Source organism: Plectropomus leopardus, chromosome 11, assembly GCF_008729295.1.
Source record: "Plectropomus leopardus isolate mb chromosome 11, YSFRI_Pleo_2.0, whole genome shotgun sequence".
NCBI lineage: Eukaryota > Metazoa > Chordata > Actinopteri > Perciformes > Serranidae > Plectropomus > Plectropomus leopardus.
In genome coordinates this window covers 9,451,318-9,471,757 of record NC_056473.1, presented here as the reverse complement: position 1 = coordinate 9,471,757, position 20,440 = coordinate 9,451,318, and the positions used below count along the sequence as shown (strand labels likewise).

At 40.6% G+C, this 20,440-nt stretch overlaps 1 protein-coding gene across 1 annotated transcript in view; it reads right to left on the bottom strand.

Annotated features, from left to right (window-relative positions):
- Positions 1-4,674: 4,674 nt before the first annotated feature.
- LOC121950056 (calcium-independent phospholipase A2-gamma-like) overlaps positions 4,675-20,440 on the bottom strand; it is a 33,149-nt gene continuing 17,383 nt past the window's right edge. The window contains exons 9-10 of the mRNA XM_042495972.1: positions 12,325-12,520; positions 4,675-8,270 (exon numbers count right to left, since the gene is read on the bottom strand). Of these exons, the coding sequence (XP_042351906.1) occupies positions 7,993-8,270; positions 12,325-12,520 (474 nt within the window). The 3' untranslated portion in view covers positions 4,675-7,992. The remainder of the gene's footprint in view (positions 8,271-12,324; positions 12,521-20,440) is intronic.

Here is a 20,440-nt window from a genome sequence, read left to right as displayed (position 1 = left end):
CAGTCTGTGACAAAACATACAATATCATACACTCCTAACTACTGAAATTACTGTGGAACACACTGACTCACAGCACACTAACCCTCATGAAACACTCTGAAGGATCACATACAGATTGCCTCTGACAGGAGGGCTTCCTCACTTTCCACTAATGGCTACACAAGGTTAGCAGCAAAGAGGTGAAACCCACACCTCCTGGAAATCTCTATAGCCAGAGAAGCTGCGTTCAAAAGCAGCCTTTGGTTATTATGGTGCCACAAACTGGACAGGTCCACTAGTTTATTAGAAAAATGGAAAATGAACACCAGTGCATTTAATCATAGACGGCTATGACTGCATCAGTACTAAATCGATCATCTTGAGGAAATAAAGTTAATTGTTGCAGGCCAAACAGTACAGACAAAACCAGGGATTTCTAATTTGCTGTATAAATGTACCGAGCTGCCGTACACATTACTGATTTATTGAGAAAAGAAATTTCTCTTTCCAAACATCTCTCTGATGAAAGACTTTTTAAAAACTTGCTGGATAAAAATAAATAAATGTACTGAGGAACTGAAGCGCCTCTTGATGATTGTATGTTGATTATCCCACCATCAGTACTCTGGTGTCAGAAAATCAGCACTGAATCAGGGAACGAAAGCTTCCTCTTTTATTGAGTGTTTCTGTGCTTTTATAGGCTTACCACAGAGCAGACTGATGACCAAATAATAGTCTTCAAAGACCCTTGATAAATCTGTCTGGAGAGAGGCTCTTCATCAAGCAGTGATAGTGTTATTCTAAGTTATCTGATACTTCTGGCTGTAAATCCAAATATCTGAATGAGTCTAATCAGGATGTGTTTAAGATGTAATTTTACTGAGTGAACAATCAGACTGACAAATTCAGATACCGGGGTTCAGTGTGTGAGATCATGTTCGTGCCACACATTTTCTTTAACAATTTAGTACATTTACTGATTTGTCTGTTACTTTAATCTGCAGAGCAAGAGACGCCAATTTCTCAAATATTTTGATTTCCGCAATCATCTCACTAGTTCTGTTCGCCAGAATCAGTGTTGGCGTTGTACTGTGGGACTACTAAAGGATTATCTTATCTTAAAACACTTGGTTATGGTTAGAAAAAATCAGGTTTGGGCTAAAAATACCTGCTCTGGGGACACAATCCCAGTTGGAAACACAGTTATGTCTCTGCAAAAACCTACAGCTTTTTGTGCCACTATACTGGCCAAAGAAGGAACAATATCTCAGCAAAAACAACTGCTTCTCATGCCACTATCCTGGCAGAAAATGCAACGTCTTGATAAAAAAAGAAGCTTTTTGTAGCACCACAGCAGGAAAAAGCAACTCAGCAAAAAAAACAAACTTTTTTGCCTAAAAAGCTGCTGGAAACACAGCAATGACTCACTAAATGTTGTTCGTTTTTTTTATTGTTGGTCTCAAACAGTTGCGCAGTTTGGCAGGAGTGTGGCCTAGTTGAAACATTATCCAACATCCTCTCCACCTCCCGATGAAGTCAGCTCACTTTAGAAACATTAATACAATGAGTTTGAAAAATTCAGATGTATTGTTTTAGTGGTTTGCAGAAACCTACATTGGTGACATTTTCTTATCGCGACTGGCTGACAATATACCCTTTTTACTCTACCTAAAATCAACCACGTTATGCATGTGTTCCTTTTTCCATTTTCTCTGTAATACTTTTAAACTCCAGGTATAACAACATATGTGCACGACCTCCATCCTTCATCATTTCCCCCTGCAGACCACAGTTGACACTGTTTGTTGTGTCCTCTGCCGTCTGTGGCCATCGCTGTGTTTTCATGCGTGTAAGCTGTTGGTGGAGAGCTGTGTCAGTGCATGGTGTTTATGCTGGAGGGAAATGCGATCCATCACAGCCAGGGTTGTTACCCAGGTGCCTGAGCACAGCCTTGCACAGTCATCTCATCTCACCTTCCTCTCTTTTATGACAGGCAGCTCAGGGAAGGGCCTTCAAATTACCTTCCCCAGAAAAATACATCCCTACCTTTACAAGCAAGAGTGAGAGAGAAAAATACACCCATAGGAACTACTGCTTAGTCAAGATACAGTATTTGCAAACTGCTCTCACTCTCAGGCCATCAAATACAAATGCTTTGTTGTCTCTATGTGATGTACGCCACAAACAATTTAGCTCTTTTTACACAGAGATCGCAACAAAGTCCCTTCTTCATGCTGCCTTTGCATTTTTACAGCGAGCCAAACAGCACCATCATGCCACTCTAGTGTGTGATTTTATACAGCATGCCAGCATTGTGGAACCAAAAGAGGTGACGCACATGACATGTAACACAACAGCATCAGCCACTAGTGTGACATAAAACATAAGCATTGGCAATGCTTTATAAACAATAACAATGGCATAAAAAGGCAATAGCAATCATTAACCATCTCTTTATATGGCAGCTAATCTTATCCTCTGCTTGAAGGATGAGGTCCCAATTTGCAGATAACTTTGGCTGCCGTTCTACTTCTACTACTACTTCTCTACTTCTTAGCTGATGATTGTCAACAGCTACTTTTTAAATCTCCTGTCAAAAATCACACCCATGCCACCTATGATCCTGTCCTGCTGGCTGTCCCATTTATACATACATTATTTCAGGGCAGTTACGATCTCCATTGTCAGCTCAATGGCGAGACAACTCTGCCCCCCCATTGCACATTTGTACCTTTTAAACATAATGGCACTGTGGCATATCAGTGTTTCCTGCCTTGTTAAAGGGGCTATTGTAATACGTGGTTGCAGTTAGGTTTAGGCAACAAAACTACTTGGTTAGGTTTAGAAAAAAGATCATGTTTTGGGTTAAAATAAGTAAATTTGTTTTGTAACAATGTAACATGATGTAAATACACTCACTGGCCACTTTATTAGGTACACCTTGCTAGTACCGGGTTGGACCCCCTTTTGCCTTCAGAACTGCCTTAATCCTTCATGGCATAGATTCAACAAGGTACTGGCAACAGTCCTCAGAGACTTTGGTCCATATTGACATGATAGCATCACGTAGTTGCTGCAGATTTGTCGGCTGCACATCCATGATGCGAATCTCCCGTTCCACCACATCCCAAAGGTGCTCTATTGGATTAAGATCTGGTGACTGTGGAGACCATTTGAGTACAGTGAACTCATTGTCATGTTCAAGAAGCCAGTCTGAGATGATTCGAGTTTTATGACATGGTGCGTTATCCTGCTGGAAGTAGCCATCAGAAGATGGGTACACTGTGGTCATAAAGGGATGGACATGGTCAGCAACAATACTCAGGTAGGCTGTGGCGTTGCAACGATACTCATTTGGTACTAAGGGGCCCAAAGTGTGCCAAGAAAATATCCCCCACACCATTACACCACCACCACCAGCCTGAACCGTTGATACAATGCAGGATGGATCCATGCTTTCATGTTGTTGACGCCAAATTCTGACCCTACCATCCGAATGTCGCAGCAGAAATCGAGACTCATTAGACCAGGCAACATTTTTCCAATCGTCTATTGTCCAATTTTGGTGAGCCTGTGGGAATTGTAGCCTCAGTTTCCTGTTCTTAGCTGACAGGAGTGGCACACGGTGTGGTCTTCTGCTGCTGTAGCCCATCTGCCTCAAGGTTCGACGTGTTGTGCGTTCAGAGATGCTCTTCTGCATACCTTGGTTGTAACGAGTGGTTATTTGAGTTACTGTTGCCTTTCTATCAGCTCAAACCAGTCTGGCCATTCTCCTCTGACCTCTGGCATCAACAAGGCATTTTCGCCCACAGAACTGCCGCTCACTGGATATTTTCTGTTTTTCGGACCATTCTCTGTAAACCCTAGAGATGGTTGTGCGTGAAAATCCCAGTAGATCAGCAGTTTCTGAAATACTCAGACCAGCCCGTCTGGCACCAACAACCATGCCACGTTCAAAGTCACTAAAATCACCTATCTTCCCCATTCTGATGCTCGGTTTGAACTGCAACAGATCGTCCTGACCATGTCTACATGCCTAAATGCATTGAGTTGCTGCCATGTGATTGGCTGATTAGAAATTTGCGTTCACGAGCATTTGGACAGGTGTGCCTAATAAAGTGGCCGGTGTGTGTACATCATGTGAGTGACGCCAGTGAATGACAACTGTTAAAACAATACTTTGGTGGTTTCACACTCCACACAAACTATGGTCTCCTTAGCAAAAGTCTTGTTTTGAGCCATCCACTTCATCTCACTCCTGCCCTACGTGTTTCTCGCTCTTTATACTGCGTCAGTTGCTATGCTATTGCTATGGAGGGGTTTACATAGGAGTTAGCTGAAAGCCTGGTGCATCTCATAAAGACGGTGCCTTTGGCCTTGACTTCAGACGCTGAGGGCGAGTGTCGGTATCTGGTGCCCTGGGAATGAAAACAGGCTGGTATGCGCCTGCAGTAGTAATTACAAATCTGACTTTACCTCTAATCAAGCCAATCACCTTGGATATTGAGCAGCCAAGGTGCATATCAGTCCAGATCTGTGTCTGAATAATGAAACAGTTGTGAGTACAAGTTACCAACTTGATATCTGCACGTCTCCCCTTCCTGAGATGATCTGCAAGCTGTGAGCGAAACGGCGGGTTCCCTCAGATCACAATCAGTTAATCTCCCTATAATTAGGAGGCAAGATGCAGCGAGGTTCAGTGATGGGTTTTAATTACATACACTCTCAAACAGTCTTTACATAGGATCAACAGGAGAACAGTGGAATTATTTTAATCTGGGTAATATCTGCGTCCACTTTACCTCAGGTCCTCGGAAGTAACCAACACACTGTTGTATGAGTTATACAGTACTGGAAGAGGTTAGGCATGAATGTCTGCAGTGCATCTTTAGCTGTACATGTCATTAAGATAATTCAAGCCGTGACAAATCAATGAGCAGCAATCTGTTTCAAACCAGTCCCTCAGCTGTGTCCTGTTTAGTTGTAACAGACGTTACAGCACAGCAGAGTGGGGGCTGAAACACAGCACTTCAAGGTAAAAAGGGTGAAAGAGGCTTTTGAGAAGAGGCATCAAAGAGAAAGAGGGCACACTGAAGACAGAGTGGAAAATGTGTGTCGCCTGCGGGGAATCCATAAAACCAAACAATCAAGCACACCATGATAAAAGCCTTTGAAACAAGCCAACTTAAAATACTCAGAGGCTAAAATAACACATAAAAGTTACATTTTTGTGACAGAGAGCCTCCATTTGGTTACTTATACATCCAACAAGGTCTCACTCATGACTCATCAAATACGTCAGCTTGGGCAGTGGCCCTAGGCTTCAAATTTTGACGCTCTGCGTACCATTTTTTGAACCCAGTTTTGCATGTGTGTTTTTACTCGTTACATGCATACAATATCTTTCCAAAATAAACTTCCAGTTAGATTTAAAGTTCCCATGAATTGAAAAAAACATTTTCATAGCTTTAATCCTGTGTCATCACCTCTTTGTATATGCCAGTTATATGTTTTAAAAAATCAAAATTATAGTATTTTTACACCAAAATCCCTGTCTTTTCTCTTAATGTAAAACCAGATAAAATAGTTTCAAATGTTCGATGGCTGCATTCAAGGGCATTTTATTCAATCAAATGGGACTTTGGTATACTAGCTAGCCACACAGCTCATATATCACTGCACTTCACCATTTGTAGGTCATCTCGCTAACAGAGCAATGTGGAGAGAACAAAGAAGAGATGCATGTTCAGATATCAGTGGAAAAAACCTTTGATTTCCAAAACAATGTGGCAGAGGTCTAATTCAGTCATCTATCCACTGGTCCTCCTGATCCAACGCCAAGGGAGGTGTATGTGGACCAAACCGTCCGCTCAGCAGCAGACTGCACTGTAGCTCCACTTTTTGGCGCTTTAATCAAATGTGAAGGATGTGATTTAAATCCCTGTAGTAACGCTACACTGCTCAAATATTCTGTGAAAATGTCACAGCACAGAAGCTTCAGACTCTCTAATTTCTGTTTCACTGGGACTTATGGACTTAAACTACTGTACTTAAGTCAAAATTAGTCAATTTAAACTTTTGGTTTCACATGGGACACAAACAGCGCTCTCCTGGGTGAAACTCTCCTGTTTTTTTTTTTTCAACCTCCCCTCTACACTTTATTGCTTTTTATACAACGTCACTTGATTTTCTTCTTTACTTCCACTGTGATGACTACAGCCATGTAGAGCATCATAATTCAAAGCCTATGACCACTGACTGAGTGGCTGTATTTGACAAGTTGGAAGTGAGAACACCCTGACATATCCGCTACACATTAAATCATTATTATTCATTATTATAGTTTTTTTCAGAATCAAATATCAGGGTAAATTTTTGCAATACTCTTCTTAGCAGTTTTTTAAAAACTAAATACTTACTATCTTTGTGCATAAAATCTTAAATATAACATGCATTTACATACAACATATACAACATGTCATGCTTGAAATGAGCCCTCATGTACCATTGTTACTAATATCAGTATACAATTACACAGTGGACCAGTAGCTGCTTTGTCAAAGGTGCAAATTTTTGACGTTACATCACAGAAATGTCACTCGCATTTAGTGCTCAAATTGACCGTGATTAACCGTTAATAAAACTAAGAATACATTTTTTTTGTCTGTCATTTCTTGACATTGGTGTTCTAGAGTTGCAGATTAGCAGCTTAGCTTCACTTATACTGCATTTCCATATCATATATCCCATCTACACATTTTTCTGTGAAAGTATAAACACAGATTTGTGAGGATATACTGGTTGTCATAACAAATCTAAAAAAGGAAAACAAGTGGTTGAAAAGTCCTCACTTGGTGAAACAGTCTGTTACTGGCTACTGAAGAATGTTATAGTATTTTGCTTTTTAAAGGAAAAGTTTGACATTTTAGAAAATGTTTATTTGCTTTCTTCACCAAAGTTAGAGAAGATTGACTATACTTATATCTGTATGGTGAAAATGTAACTAGAGCCAGCAGCTGGCTAGCTTAGCTTAGCACAAAGTCTGGATATGGGAAACTGTAGACTGTGTGTGAGACTGTAATGGTTCTCAAAAAGACAGCATCTAATTAATAACTTACATGCAAAGATAAGGAGTTGTGGTTATTTTTGTGTTGTATTTAAACTCCCAACTGCTAGATAGTAGTATTATAATCTATCTGCAGCCATTTGACTCCTCCACTCCAATATGTAAACATATCACTGGCGAGAACATGTACCTATGAAACAAGCAGAGTCATGGAGCGCACACCACTTACTCCAAAAATTAAATTTAAAAATCACAATATACTGCTTTACGTAAAGTATCACAATATATTGCAATATTGTCAATCCTGTATCATGACAAGTACTGAATCACCAGATTCTTGCCAATACACAGCCATACGAACAGCTAGTTAGGTGGGTTTTGTTAGCTTTGACCGGAGCCAGGCTTGCCTTTTCCCCATTTCAAGTCCTCATGCTAGCTTACCAGCTACTGGCAGTAGCTTCACTTTTACCGTACGGTTATTTATTTAGTATCAATCTTTGAATCTTAAGTTCAGCAAGAAAACAAATAAGCATGTTTCCCACGATGTTTAACAATTACTTTAAGCATACAAGCCACATTTGTTAGCAAAGCTAACAGTGATTCCTTATTTAGGGAATTCTAAAACACTCATGTCATTCGAAACATTTGCTTTGAATGCAACAGAGTGCTGAGTGGAGTGCTGCCAAATTACAGCAGCAACCAGATGCATTTTCTGGTAGAATGCAACACATTAACACTAAACTCACACTCAAAGTGTGAAGTGAGGAGGAAGGTAGTGTTTGGCATGTCGGGCACAGTATCTATTTGTGCATTTACAAAATGTTTTTCAAAGCTACAGGTCAACGACGCCATCAACTATGACACATAATGGTAACATAACATATTCTAGGCAGTTAAGAATAAGGGGAGTGCTCCATGTTTTGAGGTAAAGGTTGCTTGTATTGGATCTAGAGTTTAGAGGACTTAAAGGACACACCGTTATACATATCAGCCCTGAGCCTGGCCCACTCTGCCATCCTCTGGACGGAGCTTTTCTCTCGGGTGAGGATGCGAGCGGCTTTCTTCAGCTTCTCCTCGTTCCTCTCCAGATAACGGACGCCCTCGGCCTGCAGCAGGTTGAGCTTCTCTTGCCGGTTCTCGTCCATGGAGATGTCTTCGCTCATGTAGGGGTTGAAGCGAAAATAAGTGCCGGCAGGGAGGAAGGCGTCAAGCATGGCGTGAACCTCTGGAGGGAGGATGAGAGGTGAGAGTGAGGCCGCACGGAAAATAAACATGACATTTTACATACAGACCATAAACACACAATTCACTTACTAATAGTCTCAATATGAACAAACACTCAAATACTGTGTTAAGAGTCAAAACTGTCAGAGCTGTGACAGCATGACGTGTTAAAGGGAAAGCATGAGGTAATACCGATTGAAAATGTCTGGCTTGTCCGTCAGGGTTGTTTTCAAATGCTACGTCTGAGAGGTTTAAAATCAGCGACATGCAAATGCATACAAACAGGCAGCGGGGAGCAATAACAGGCTGAATATGCCTGAAGCATCTGAAAAGGTGATGGAGGTTGTTTCTGACTGTGTTCCCACAGAGGTTGTGCGGTGCAGGAGTCCAGACATGGATTATATCAGGAGTAGTTGCCTTTGAGGCTATGGAGAACAAGTCTACAAGGAGTTTTTTATTTAAAGGTTATATGGAGAGTTTTATTGACTTTAAGTTCTTGTATTTTTACATCCAGGCAATGTGCTGTATTACATTATCATATTTTGAAAAGTTATACACTGAGGAGTAAAAGTGAGATAAGTGTGTTTACAAAATTCCTGAGATGAGACAAGCCTGCTCACAGAATAGAAAATGAGTGTTTACTCTACAGATTAAATGTTTTTCTGTCTAATTGTAATAGTTCACTCTATTTACAACATTTACTATGGTCAGTGGCAGACAAAAACAAGTTTGCGACTTGTTAAAAATTCAGATTTTCTGTCGACAATATGTATATATATATATGTACTGATATATATATATATATATATATATATATATATATATATATATATATATATATATATATATATATATATATATATACGGACACTGGGTTGTTACTAAATAACTTATCAAATAGTCTCTCATTCATTTGTTTCAGATAGCATCCATTATCAATAGTGAAAAGAAAACTCTGGGTTGTTTGTATTTCTCTAAACCAGTCACAATCTTTTTGGGCAGTGCCAAGATGCAGCACTGGTGCATTTGCGCGCATGAGAGAAATTTGCCTTCAAGACTCTCGAACAGATACCTGACAGAAATCTATTCATTTAGACCCCGACCACCATATCTCAAGGGATATTTTGCTGATTTTCAAACAGCCCTGTGTCACGGTGGTGTGGGGAGTGTGTGCAGAGGAACAGTGTTAAGGCCCCACCACGTGCCACCAGCTCCCATAGCTTCCTGCCCTTTGATCGCGGGAATGGGGAATGCCAGCCAAACACCAATCATCTCAACATACTCCCCATACTGCGGTTACGCAGACCTGGCTGAAAATCGGATAAATAAGAAGTTTTCTGTCAGAAAGCCCTGAAGGCAAACTTTCCCCCAACAGCTGCCTTTGCAAGTAGTAGCCAGCAAATAGTGGAAGGGGAGGGTAATTCCAGCAGATATGGATGAAAATCTGTAAATCATCTTTCTAGGTACTGTAAACAAAATACTAATGCAAAAACTTCAAAATGATTGAGGGAGAGCACTTTATTTTTTATGTACTTCATGTACATTGTACATTCAAATAAAGTCTGCGGTGTAACCATAACTGAGTTGCAGCACATATGAATCTGCATGAAAATGTCAGATCAAGAGTCAGTTTGTATGACACTTCCTGAAAGATTATTATTCCTTTGTATGTTGTTGCATGTTTTATGCCTAAAGGGACAACGCTAGCAATTGTACAGAACTGAAACCATGTTTTTCATTGGGTATTTAAGAACCCTAATATCCAAACCTTCTGGGAACTCAACTAACTAAAATGTCTAAATCTGCAGGTCTAAACTGCAGCTCCGCTCTATGAAAAACCTCATTTATAGCCTTGTTAACACGACTGAGTGAGTTTGTGAGCGAGTACAAGCCAGTTTCATCATGAGCTTTGTTTACATCTAAACCCCCATTAGATCAACCTTATCTGTCTCCAACAACAAACTGAGCGCCACTGATACACCTAAGACAAAGCAGGAGGCTTGTGAACACTGAGACAGGAGGGAAGCTTTTTGAAAGAGAGAAAATCTCTGATAAACACTCTTGCTAATCTGCTGTTGCTAAATAACAAAGCCCGTTGGAGAGCTGGGGAAAGCTTAATCCCAAATACAGGAGGAACAAGTGCAGAGAAGCATCTAGGTCACCCACTGCACCACAGCAGCAGCAACAGGGAGGGGACCGAGCCAAATTTAGGCACAGCAGAGGTGCCCATGTCCAGAGGTGATAAGGAGACAGAAGAGGTTGCCACTACAGAGCGCCACAATGGGACGTATCCAGAACTAAGTCAACCCGCAGTGCAGTATTCTCTACAATAGTGAAATCAAAGCCCAACTCCTTCCCGCAGAAATTACACAGATACAAAGGTCATAATGCTTTCAAGTCTTTGTATGATCTTATTAAAGTGTGTATTAATTTAATCTTCAGGAGTAGACAAATTAAAATGAAGGTAGCTAAATCAGCATTGCAAACAATGCCAAAATAGATGGTATGTAACATTAGGTTGGCTTAGCCCTGCTGGAGAGTTTCATGTTTTGACCAGTGGTCCTATTTGTTGATGCAGCTTGTCTGTGTTTGGCACATTATGTCATGAATTTGGGGACATACTAACAAGTGTTTCCACATTTTGAACAAAAATAATCAGATGTTTTGACACTGTGCCAGTGGTCTTGTGTTGCTCTGAAAGCTCCCATATGTGGAAGACCTCTTTTATAGTTACTCAAATCCCCGTTTTGGCAGGAGTGTTTATTATGATGAAAGGAGCACTCCAAATATTTAGTATTGCAATATACCGCACGGGAAACAATGAAAGACCAATGATCAAATTAATGGTCAAAGTTATAGAAACATGTTTTTTTTTTTTTTTTGGAAAACTGAGATAGAACTGAGATAGATATGGGTCAAGCTTTAAATATTGATGAATCCTACACAATCTAACACATCCCATAATGTGTCAGACCCCCCTGCTTGGTAAACACGCACACAAAATTCCAGTTTGCATACAGGGTTTCCATTGTACATTTGTATTTGCATATACGATGTAGCCTTAAAAAATATTTTCAGATAAATTTGTGTAGACTTCAAAGAGCAACTTTCACAGTCACAGAAGACATTATACAACTTGGTAGAGTGTCCTTTAAAGTTACAGTAAATTAGTCATTTATCAAGATTATTTTGTTACCTGCTGTAGAGCTACTTTAAAAACTTACTTTATGTAATATTGGAAGACGAACAATACAGAATCAACCAAAATACAATTAGGTTGAATATAGGGACACATTTACAGTTTGACAAATTTGTCAACTGTCAACAAAACTCAACTCAACAACTAAACAACTAAACAACAACAACAACAACTAAATTTCGAAATGCACCTCTTTTTCAGGTTCGTAGTTGTACTTTGGGTTTCTACTGGAACATTTTTACATGCTTTAATGTTCAAAAACGATATTTTTTCCCCCTCATACTGTCTGTCCTTGAATACCTGCATTCATTCACTCTGTTTCGGTGTCTGTCTCTTTACACTCCACAAAAGCTCAGTCTGCTCTGATGGCTCAGCATTTCCGGGTCTTTCATATCTTCTGTATCTCTGTATTTCTGCACCGTCATTGCTGAACCAAAATCTTCACAGACAAGTTCCAGCAGAACCATGCTCCGAAATCAGGGAGAAGTTAACAATATTGTCAGCCGAGAATACTAAAATTTAAAATTGGTAGCCAAGATTACATTTCCCTGAATTTATCATGTAGCTACACATGGCAATGTAGGCTACCTAATGTAAATACTTGCACTAGCATGCATGGAGCAGATGACCCTATATATATAATCTGATGTCAGCTTGTCTCATAAGTAGAAAAAAAAAAACGTGTTGGACATGTAGTCTTAAGTCTGAGGATTTTGCTCACGTGGATTGAATTTACCTCATTATTTGAAACTTTGGCCACGTTTCATATGTATATCCAATATTGTAATATTATATATGTGACAGATAATGAAGAAAAGCATAACAAACATAACATTCTTCAGTGACAGTCACTTACCCTCAGTGTCTGTGGCGCTGCTGATGACATTTGTGAGTTTGGTTTTGAGGCTCGTGTAGGTGGCGCTGTTCTTGCCAGGAGTTTCAAAGCGGCCAGTACCGAGTGAGACCACGCACTCCAGGGGCGTGTTTGGCCACAAACATTTACACTCATGGATAGCCAGTGCTGTGGGGTTGTTAATCAGGAGACCTCCATCCTGTGCACAAAACAGAAGAAGTGCCATGTTAGGGAATTCATTCAAACGCTGTGTACGTTGTTTATGCCAAGACCACAGTCAGCGAAACCAATTAATTGGCATCTGAAACCTCAAAACCTTTCATGGATTTTAATCGTCAATAGATGACATTTTTGAGGAACATCTGACAAAACAAAAAGAACGGATCAATGTGCAGTTCCAAAGCAGCTTGTATGTCTACAAAGAACAGAGCTAAATTGTTGTTGTTTTTTCTCCTCTTCCTTCACAGTTTTAGTCAGACTGGCTTTGATATCGAACAGCCGCCCAGGAGTGCTTTTGCTTTGGATCCATAGTCTACCCAAGGCAATAGGTGGGGTGGGGGGGGGGGGGGGGGTGACGGGAGGGGCTGGGGGGAGTGTTGAATAGGCATGAGGCTGAGGGGCCGCGGGGCTGTGGGCCGGCAGCAGGATCAAACACACAGGGGCCAGTCCTCATTAAAGAGGCCAGGCTGGGGGGTGGGAGCCACAGGGCCCCAAGTGTCTGGGGACACACTAAGGGGAAGAGTGCTTGTTTGTGTGACTGTGTGTATGTGCATGTTTGATCGAAAGCTCATGCCTGCTTAGAGTCAATGCATATAATAATGTGGGTACGTGTTTGTGACAGCATATGTCACATGGATTCACATGCATTAGGCCTTGGGGACGAGAGGGGAGGGAACATCCCATCTTTTCAGCACACTTCAGCAGTGTCGCAGTGTAACAACAGTTCTGTACAAATCAGAGAGAGCACACATTGTGATAGGGAATATGAGGGCTGCCTTCCAAGGCGAAGGTCTGCTAATCATCCAGGGAGCTGGACTGAGAAATTGCATCATCAATCCAAAGACCAGGAGAAAAGAATTACAAAGAGAGGTGGCTATTGTAGTTAGACTGGGGGCATTACATCAAGTAATAGCTCCCATGATAGCAGATGCTTTGTGAATCACTTGTTGTGGCTTTTAATGTGCTAGTTTTCTAAAAACCGTTGAGGTATATTGAGAAATAACAGGAAATTCAGCAAAGCAAGTCACTAAACACAACTAATTCAGCATTATACAATCATCAAACAAGACTATGGGCCCTTTCTTACACCCACAGTCATTGTTAGTTTCACACCAAAGTAGTTTTTTCATTCTCATTTTCATGTCTAGCATCCAAGCGGAGAAAGTAGAAAATTCACTTCAGCCCATGGGTTTATGGGTCTTAAAATGAAGAATAGTCAGGCACATTGTTAGCAGAGTGCTATTTTTAGCCAGCAGATAGCAATTGCACCACTAACCAACAAAAACTAAATCTAAAGTCAGAATGGTGGAGTATTTTCTGGATATTTTGCATTATTCAGTGAGATTTCCCTAATAAATAGGTAAGTTCACAATGTACATACATTGTGGATAGTGAAATGATAATTATTAATTACATACTCTTAAATGTCTATTATCAGCACAATGTGCTTAAATTTACCTGAAGTTTGTTTAAGATGGAGCTTATTGTATATAGTGTTGGAAAGTTTAATAAATATCAATAAATCATATGTTTATTACACTTCAACACACCATGGTCATATGAAAGTGTGTGAGTGAACTAGGATGGCAAAAAACAAACCACAACAAAAGCAAAATAAAAAAATTCATTAATCGTAATCAAGGTAAAAATGTTCAATTAATCGTGATTCTGATTTTAGGTATGAGGTTCGGACCTTTGCTGGGAGGAAATTTTAACAACTGGACCAATTTGATATTTAGTTGAATACCCCTGGCCTAGTCAATCAACAGAACATCTGATTTCCCTCAGAAATACTGACTGGTTTGTCACTCCTTTGACAACTATTTTGATATCAATTGATCTTTTTCAAAAGTACGCCAACATCTTTAGACCCAGATTCTCAAATTTGTACATTTTTTGGTTTAGTAAACTGAATACCTTTGGGGTATGGACTGATAGACAAAACAAGACATTTGATAACATCACCCTGGGCTTTGGGAATTTGTGATGGACATTTTTATGTCACAATACTCTAGCATCTTATAGACATTGACAAAATAATCAATAATGAAAATAATTGCTAGCTGAAGGTCTACAATAGTGGTGCTGCTGGTCTTGCTAGATAAAAAATGTCAGGGGGTTACCATAGTGATTAGGAATCTTCCCTTATGGGACCATGATTGTCTTTATCAAATTTTTCCAATCCACAGAAAAGTCAACATCATGGTGGAGCTGCAGGGAAAGTTGGGAGATTAACAAAGTGATCGAGATCTATCCTCTGAAAATCTGTACAAAAAGCTGATATTTCAGTCTGGACCAAAGTGGTGAACATCGCTAGTGTGGCTAAAAGAAATGAAGAGAAATTACAAAGGCAAATGTCTCTAGTCCCTCTGAGTCACACTGTCTGATAAAGGAACTTTCTCTGATATGAAAGAAGTAATCTGTTATGATAATAACTGTATGAATCATTTAAAGCCTTATAGTTAGTTATTAAAAGAATTTCCTGTGCGAGCCACAGACTCAGAGGACACCCATCTCAGTGGCTGAGACTGAAGTCACATAAAGAGGGTTTCACTCTGCCACAAAGCATGGAGGAACTGCTGAGGCAGCCGTTTGTCCAAAGCACGTCATTATGCACCATGTAGGGTGTCTGGCAGACCAAGAAATGAATCACAGAAAAAGGAGAAAATGCCTGGATCGGAGTTGCTCCTAATGGAGACTAAGAGGGACTTGCACTGTGGAGAGCACCATACGAACCCAGCTGGAAACAAAACAACTAAGCAGTTTTCTTATCACTCTTACCACTGTGAGGGGCTCCATTTTCTGAACTCAGTGGCAATTATGGCAACAGTCTGGGACCAGTCACGGGCTCTTTGTGACGATAGCTGGGGGCAAGTTTCACAAGCGCAGTGACCGGCCTTGCACACAGAACCAAGGCATGTAACATTAGAAGCCAAAGAGCACAATGCTCCTGTGAGCTTGCAGTTGAATGCTATAACTTGTCTCCATTTCAGTGCACCTGCTTGGGCAATTCAGAACATAGTTGAAGCCTTTAAAGAAGTATTTCACTGCTTGAGGATGGTCTCTTTTATACAACTGAGCTGTTTATGTAGAAGAAAGATGCAAATACTTTTGACATTCGTGCTATGTGACCAGAGAGGAAGGACTGTGGCAATCAATCAAGAGGTAGATAACATAAAACTACCAGAATGCAGTGCAGTGGGCCAACAGAAGCTCCCAGTGGTGGGTGACATAAAGGATATGGTGGCCAGCTGGTAATAAACACCCGTTTCCCATTAAAATTAGCATGTGCATGTGGATTCTTCAAACAGATAGACCGAGATAGACTGCATTCCCACTGGCAGTGAACAAGGGTTGCAGCAGCGAGGTGGGGGGGTTGACGATATTTAATGATGTTGCGTCACTGCATCTTGCTGAATAAGGAGCTGAAATTACTCCATCTACCCAGGTGTTGTATTCCCATCAATGGTGATCAGAGATTCCTACAGAATCATTTGACCTGGGTGTGAATGCTAAGCGTAAGAATTCCCATTGCATTAAAAAGCCAGATGTTAGCAGGAGTTAGAGGGGTTTTTGTGCAGTGGGAATGAGGCTAAACGAGCTTGTATTAATATTAAAGCTAAATGTTTCTGAAAACATTTCAGGTGAGAGAAAGTCACACAGTTACAGTATTTTTGTTCATATTTGATCAGATTGCTTAGTTTTACCATTTGAGCACAGTTTTTTCAGCTTTCTTTTACACAATAGAGGAAACAATATAACACCCACTTCCTGGTCACAAACGTTCATGTTTTTAGGCAAAAAATTGATAATACAGTAATGGAAATTTTGGTCTAAGTTTGAGAGAAAGAGGAAAAGGGTCTTTCCATAATCTTCACACTTGTGCTGGCAAGCATACAAAAATGAGGAAATACAATCTTTAGTTCAAGCAACAATCCTAGAGCCAGTGAAAGTTGAGCGATTTCAGCTAGGAAACGAACAGGGATGGAGGAAAGGTACCACAGTTCATTGAAACACAGTAGCACACCGTTATGACACAAACCTGGCAGTATCCCTTTCAGGGAAGTGTAATAGAATACTTTAAATTATTTTACTATAGTTTAATGTGTGAGTAATTCTGACTGATGATTTGTTTTACTGTCCAATTCAAATCAACGTAAACGGACCTGCACTTGTATTGTGTGTTTTTGGTCATTCAGCCACTTAAAGTGCTTTCACACTACGAGTCACATTCACCCATTCACAAACACACATTCAAATTAAATTGTAATTTAATTGTTATTTCCGACATCTATTGCACGTCTGTCTATCCTGGAAGAGGGATCCCTTCTCAGTTGCTCTTCCTGAATTTTCTACCATTTTTTTTCCTGCGTTACAGGGTTTTTTTTTGTTTTTCCTTAGACGATGTGAGGGTCTAAGGGCAGAGAGATGTTGTATGCTGTAAAGCCCTCTGAGGCAAACTGTGTTTTGTGATAATGGGGTCTATAAATAAAATTGACTTGACTTGACACATTCATACACTGGGATATTGATGAATCCCAACTTTCTGCATGAAATGTTCTTAATGCATGGGTTAAGCACTGATTTCTGTGCAGGCCCGATGTATTTTCTATTCATTGTATCTCTATGGTCAAAAGTTCTTTGACATTTGTATAGGTTTGTTGTAAACACTATGTACAGTTACTACTACAAGGTACTACTTTAGACTTAAGAATGGGTGTTTGTTTCTCCCAAAGCAATGAGAATAACTTTGAAAAAAACTGTTATAGCTACCCTCTGTGCTTAAAATCTGTGTGCCCAGACAACAACTTTGCTCATTCCTCAAACAGCTCTCTGTAAATTTTGCTGTTGATGCTACTGTGCGCACTTGCAAATGTAATATAAAACCAGACAGACACCTTCTCTCTTGTGAGTTTTTGTCACAGAACTGCAACTACAGAAAGTCTTTTGTTTTCACAGAGAGGAGGCTTTGTGGTGCCACAGGAAGACAGTAGGTTGGTCGTATTTGTGTGTAGCGTTCAGAACTTTGTGAAGAATCAATAATTTAGGGGATAATTTGTATCCATAACTCCTTCTACATCTGTCCTGAACAAACAAGCTTCCTTGAGGAAGATGGTACCAGGCTCTACTACACTGAGGACAGTTTGGCAGATGCTGAAGCAGCAGTGGTAGAGCAGCGGCTCTTTAAAGTCTCTTTTCAGTGAGATATCCACACTTGGCCCACTGCCACGTTCTCACACAAGGGATTCTTGAGGCCAGGGCATATTTGGACGAAGAATTAAGTTTGAAACAATGATCTACTTAGGACAAACTGCAAATGAGCTTTGCTTACAAAATGGCCAAACTCAAGCTGCCTGTCAAACGCGCAGCATGATGCAAGGCAAAGGTCACTTCCATTTATGTGGATTTAGAGCTGTAATGCCGCCCTTGCTGCAATGGCTCAATCTCACTGTGAAAAAAAAGCCATGTGTCAACAGATAAATGTCCTTAGAGGGCACACCCCTGTCAGTCGAGACCATCTGACGGAAGTTAAACCTCAGAATCTGAACGGAGGCTGAATTTTGAAATGGCGAGTTTAAGATCTGCCTTCCTGAAAGGCTTAATGATTTCCTTTGACTGCGTTCCTTGATTCCGGCAGAGCCAGTTTGTTGATACTCCAGAGGATCACAGCTCCTCAGGCCTCGCCTTTGCCCTTCAGGGTCTGATGGCTGATTCACAATTCAGCTCCTAATTTTCCTGCAGCTCATACAAAGCAACTTTTCAACTAATTAGGGCTCCAACTCCTTTGGTAGCGTGTTTCACTTCTTCCAATGGCCAATTAAACTGAAATATGGTTGTAAAACGAAACCTGTCTTGCAGTGTTTTCTGAAATAAAACCACTGAGAAGATATTAGCCGTGATAAATAAACAAAATTAAGACGTGAACGACTTACAGGTCCCTTGCATTGCTGTTTGGAAATGTCTCCGCTGTCATTAACTTTTGGGAGCTTATCTTCATTGTGCTAGTTTAAGCTGTCTTGGAGGGGGAGTGCTGATTTGAATAGGAAAGCGGTGCTATCGTCAGGATCAGTAAAAGTCATTTCACGCGCCAGTGTGTGTCAGCTCCCATTAGCTGGGACAGCAAACTTCCTCCTCTTCATTCAGCCTGTGTGCCTCTCTCTCTGCCTCTCTAACCCGCTTCAATGCAGTGTTGTGTGAGGGTCATAATAAGCGGCCACAACACTGAAGAGAACAAACGCTTGCTCAAATCTAAATGAGGTGAGGCTTCGACATACATCTGGTGTAGCATTCACATCACAGTCCCAATAAGCAGCTGTAGTCATTAAGATCTCTTCTTCAGGTTCTTTGACAGGGCTGGACTGAGGGGCACTGAGCAGTGTCGTGATTTATTATGAGCCTCTGCCAATGAGGCTCCTTTCTCTCAAATGATTAATTAGGGGGGCATTACATAAGTTGTGGACCTGATTATGCTTGCGACAATAACCAGACTGTTTTCCAGGGATCAAGGGAGAAGGTTTTGTTTCAACATTTAAGGGGGACACATATGAAGGGGAAATTTGAGCGTCAAGGACTTTATTAATTGCAGTCTGGTGAATTTTTCTACATCAATTTATGCTAGAGATGTCTTTATGAAAAGGAAAACACAAAATTCAGACAGCACATAAAAATATAACAGAGAATGATGCAGTAAGGCTCTTAGGCATTCTGTACTGCTTTCAAATATTTCTTCTCCTGTAGATCAACTTTTCTCATTTAATGGTATCCCTGCTGATAAAAGACATCTAGAGGGATGGCTTTCTCCCCTCCTCCCTGTTTTGTATCTGCATGTAGCACACTGGCACTTATTCCCATAAATTAATTCATGTTTTTAATAAATGTATAAACCTCTGGACTTTAGGGGCTCATATGTGTTTCAGCAAGATTTCTGCTCAACTTTCTGCACTTTCAAAACATATCCCATGTCTGTGTTCTCAGGGAAGTCAACGATAAAATCAAGATATTTCAAGAAAAAAATCTATCTGCCCTATAGTCTGGTGTGCATCACATTATTCACACAGTCAGACAGGCACTTAACCAGCATCAAGTCACTGGGACACACACAGAGACACTGACACAGAGGAAAGATGCTACACAACAGTCCAAACCTTTTACAAGCCATAACAACTGGAGTCTACAGTAGACTATGGACTCTGTCAAGAAATGCTAAAATGTGCATGTCTTGCTTATTTGCAACTACATTAAAGCAGCTTCTGCTGTGTTTACTCCAGTCCTCTTCAGAACTTGTAATGCAGCAGCACCTAGTTTACCAGTGGCATCCTGTTGTGTCTATAGTCCCCAATCATGACGTTAGGGGACAGAGATGCCTCACCTTTAAGCTGGCAATAGAGGTGGTAGAGCATCTGTGTCTAAGGGACAGCCGGCAGGATCAGACCATGGGCTGGACGTGTGTGACATTTTAATGACTTGTTATGCATGTGATCCACCAATGGTGATTTAATATGCAGCAAGCAGTTAGCGGTTAACTCAAAGAAGCAGAACAGCCCACGAAAATGCCCACAAATATTTAAAAAAATGAGGTGAGGGCAGTCGCTACTGTCTGAGCAGAGAGGCAGGTAAGATGCTATATATCAGAGACAGTAAACCATTGCTGTTACAATGTTATGCCATTGCAATTAGTTTCCCACACATTCATATATTTGTGGCAGCCCACTACAACTATTTTTTTGAAGCTGGACTGTTGATTAGGAGTGCTACTGTAATATAAATACCGTCCTTTTTTTTACATCCCGTAAAAGTGCTGTGGAGTAGGAAAGAAAGTGCCTGCTGCGCTGCATTCAGTGACCAGCAAATACGTTGGACTTTAGAGCAAGTCCACATAATGAAATGAATATACGATAAT